General features: G+C 41.8%; 1 protein-coding gene across 1 annotated transcript in view; it reads left to right on the top strand.

Annotated features, from left to right (window-relative positions):
- Dock11 (dedicator of cytokinesis 11) overlaps positions 1–1,888 on the top strand; it is a 196,672-nt gene extending 194,784 nt beyond the window's left edge. Inside the window, exon 53 of the mRNA XM_026790137.1 lies at positions 1,149–1,888. Within this exon, the coding sequence (XP_026645938.1) occupies positions 1,149–1,268 (120 nt within the window). The 3' untranslated portion in view covers positions 1,269–1,888. The remainder of the gene's footprint in view (positions 1–1,148) is intronic.
- The last annotated feature ends 1,501 nt before the right edge of the window (positions 1,889–3,389 follow it).

The raw sequence follows: 3,389 nt of genomic DNA, 5'->3' as shown, positions 1-3,389 counted from the left end.
GTCCTGGAACTAGCTCTGTAGACCAGGCTGGTCTCGAACTCACAGAGATCCGCCTGCCTCTGCCTCCCAAGTGCTGGGATTAAAGGCGTACGCCACCACCGCCCGGCCACACCCATTTTTTTAGGTTTTTCTTTTCACTTGTGTATGTTTTCATGTGTTCACTCTGTGTTTGTGTGTGTGTGTGTGTGTGTGTGTGTGTGTGTTTGTGTGCGCGTGTGCTTGCATCCATGCATGTTTGCATGCAGTATGACGGCAAGAAAAGGGAGGGTGTGGGATCCTCTGGAGCTGGAGTTAGAGGCAGTGTGAGCCTCCCAATCAGAACACTAGGAGCCGAACTCAGGTCCTTTGAAAGAACAGGAGTGCTCTTAACCACTCAACATCTTTCCAGTCTCGAAAACCCAATACCGAAAAAAACCAAACTGAGCCAAACAAAAACTTAAGACCTGAGTTAGGACTCAAAGGGGGGCAATGTAATGTGTGTTCTATTCCTTTCCTCTAATTCATTTAAGCATAAAACCTTTGTTGCTTTGGCTTTGATCACATTAACAGATTAACTTTTAAAGTATGTATGCCAACATGGATGCATATCTTTACATACATAAAAATATAACCTTTGGATCTTATATTTAGTTCATTTTTATATCAGTTAGCTCATGTCAGCGCAATTTTTTCAAATAGGCACTTTGATTTTTATCTTGATTCAGTATTATCTCAAGTCTGCAGGAAGGACTATTAGAAAAGTCCCTGGGTGATTCGGAAAATGGCTGTTAGAAAGTGGATAGGTGATCCATAAATGCTTGCCCAAGGGGGATCCATGCTTGAAGCTTTTGTGATGACATATTAAAATGGAATCCAAAGGACGAACCCTGTCTTGTTTAATTGAATTTTGCATTTCCTGACCTTTTGTTTTTCCTAATGAGTAACCAGATCTTTTCTGCTTTTTTGATACGCTGCCTTTGTAACTCAGCTGTGAAGACTGATGCTGGTAATGTTATTCTTTGCTCTTTCTGCTTCCCGTCATTTTAAATAGCCCAGTGTCAGTGATAAATTAAAGCATGCCTGTAATTTCATACACACAGGCTTTTTTAGGCAGTAGCCGCTTCAGCTGATGATAATGCTGCGGTTTTCTTGGTTTGTTTTTCCTTCAGATATTACCAGAAGACACAATGCATTCTCCCTGGATGAACAACACGTTGCATGTGTTTTGTGCAATTAGTGGTACATCGAGTGACAGAGGTTATGGTTCCCCAAGATATGCTGAAGTATGAAGAGATTTGCAGAGAAATGACAAGGAGACTGACTTTTCTCAGGAATATTCGGAGCTGTGCAAATGTTAAAATTTAGACATTTCATATGTAGGGAGTGTTTCCTCCTGACACCAAAATCGTCATGCTTTCATACAGGGTGCTTACGTATTTGTAAATATTTAAGCAACTTGGAAGTGCCTGGAAAATTGCACCACTGTGCTTGGTTTGTACTTTTTTAGGTAAAATCTATATGCTGAAAAGTAGAGCTCAAAACCATTCGTTCAATGTGCTTAACGACTGCTTCATAATCACGAGACTGTACAATTGTATAATGGAACCCAATAAAAGGTAGAACTTATTTGTAACTTGAAGTGAAGGAAATAATGCTTGGAGTTTAGCATTGTTCTTGATAAGAACTTGAAGTCATTATCATATAAATCCACGAGGAAGAAACATTTTTTAAAAACCCACACAGGACATGGATCAATTGGGGAGAGAATTTGAATCGCTGCCTGCTAGTAGGTAAGGAAAAAGAACCAAACCCATACTTTAAAAGGAAAACTTGGGAAAGAATGCCCTGGAAACACCAGGCTTCCTGCCTCCCATTTGATCTGAGGGAGTTCCACAACTAGCTCTCTCTAGCTCAAACAGCGGGAGGGATTTCTGGGGATGTCCGAGAAACTAAATAAAACATCCTTGGGAATCTGGAGTCTTTAGATCCTATGGGGCTTCAAAGCTGTTGAGGGTTCCCTGGGGGTGGCTTTAATGGTGACTCTTTTCTCCAGTAGCGAGATTAGCTAGCACTGTGAGGGAGCTTGGTGGTTGCGTGAGCATGGCTTTGGTCAGCGTAGAAACATAGATTTAACAATGGCAAGTTTGGAACTACATTTCTGTCTATGAAGGACTCTCAGATCCCTTCAGTGATTTGGGATAACCGGGGGTATAAAGGACTTTCTGAGCTGGGGAGAAGGCATAGATAAAGTGGCCCATTTCATGGAAGATTTCATAGTAGCACATCACAAATGGCATCATGCCCATATATGGAATTGTTATTGTTACATTATTTATATGCTTTGGCTCCCTCTACAAGTAGCGTAAACATCTTTTTGTTAAAAAAAAAAATGAGATAGAAAGCAGTGTTAGCAACTGCCTTTGAACGGTGACCAACATATCATAGAACTGAAGATGTGGCACTAGTTGATGAACTACACAAGTCATCATAATAAGACCTCGGGCTTGTTAGTATAAATACTGGTTTACCTGAGATGAATGACCGGAAGATTGATTTAATATCTCTTGCTCCCTTCCCCTCCCCATCTCTCTCCTTCCCAATGTGTCTGTGTCTGTGTGTATCTGTGTGTGCCCTGAACCTTGGGCTTCAATCTGGTGAGCATGAAGTATACCACTGAGCATTAACCCAGACCATCTTGGTCTAACAGCATAGCGCTTCAACTATGGCCAGACAAAAGAAGGGAACTGAACAGAACAACAGATGGGGGGAGTAAATCCGTGCACAGGCTCCACTCCTGCCCTGGGAGCTGGCCAGTAAGAGTCCACTTTGTTTATCTAGTGGGTTTTTCGAGTCCCTAAACACGAAAAGGTCACTCTAAGGAAGAGGTATGTCTGTTTACCCAATTCCTAATGAAATCGAGGCTAAATTCTTGAAAGACTTTGCCTCTGTGTGTTGTCATTTGAAAAGTGCTCCAGCATGCTTTGCTTCCCCAGTCTGGGTTGGCCTCTTTAGTAAGATACAATTCACGTACTGTATACAGTTATTTGATGAAGTGCACAGTTCAGTTGCTGTCTGAGGACATTCACAGGGTTGTACAAGCATCATCTCCTAGGACATTCTCTCACCCACAAGAGACCCACAGGAATTAGCAGTCACTGCCCCGTCCCCACCATTCAGCCCTCAGCACAAAGCAACCATTAATCTCCCGTCCTCCACACATCTGCCTCTTGTAAACCTGTGTCTTTTTGTGCCTGGCTTATTTCACATAGCACAATATGTCCATAGCTTATCCATATAGCATATTATCAGTCATTAATCCATTCTTTTCCATGTCTCAATAATATTCTTTCATAGACATACACTGTCTTTTAGCCATCCTTGGACATTTGGGGTATTTACAGAATGAATGT

This window comes from Microtus ochrogaster, unplaced genomic scaffold, assembly GCF_000317375.1.
Source record: "Microtus ochrogaster isolate Prairie Vole_2 unplaced genomic scaffold, MicOch1.0 UNK42, whole genome shotgun sequence".
Taxonomy (NCBI): Eukaryota; Metazoa; Chordata; class Mammalia; order Rodentia; family Cricetidae; genus Microtus; species Microtus ochrogaster.
This window is presented reverse-complemented; position numbering and strand designations above follow the sequence as displayed.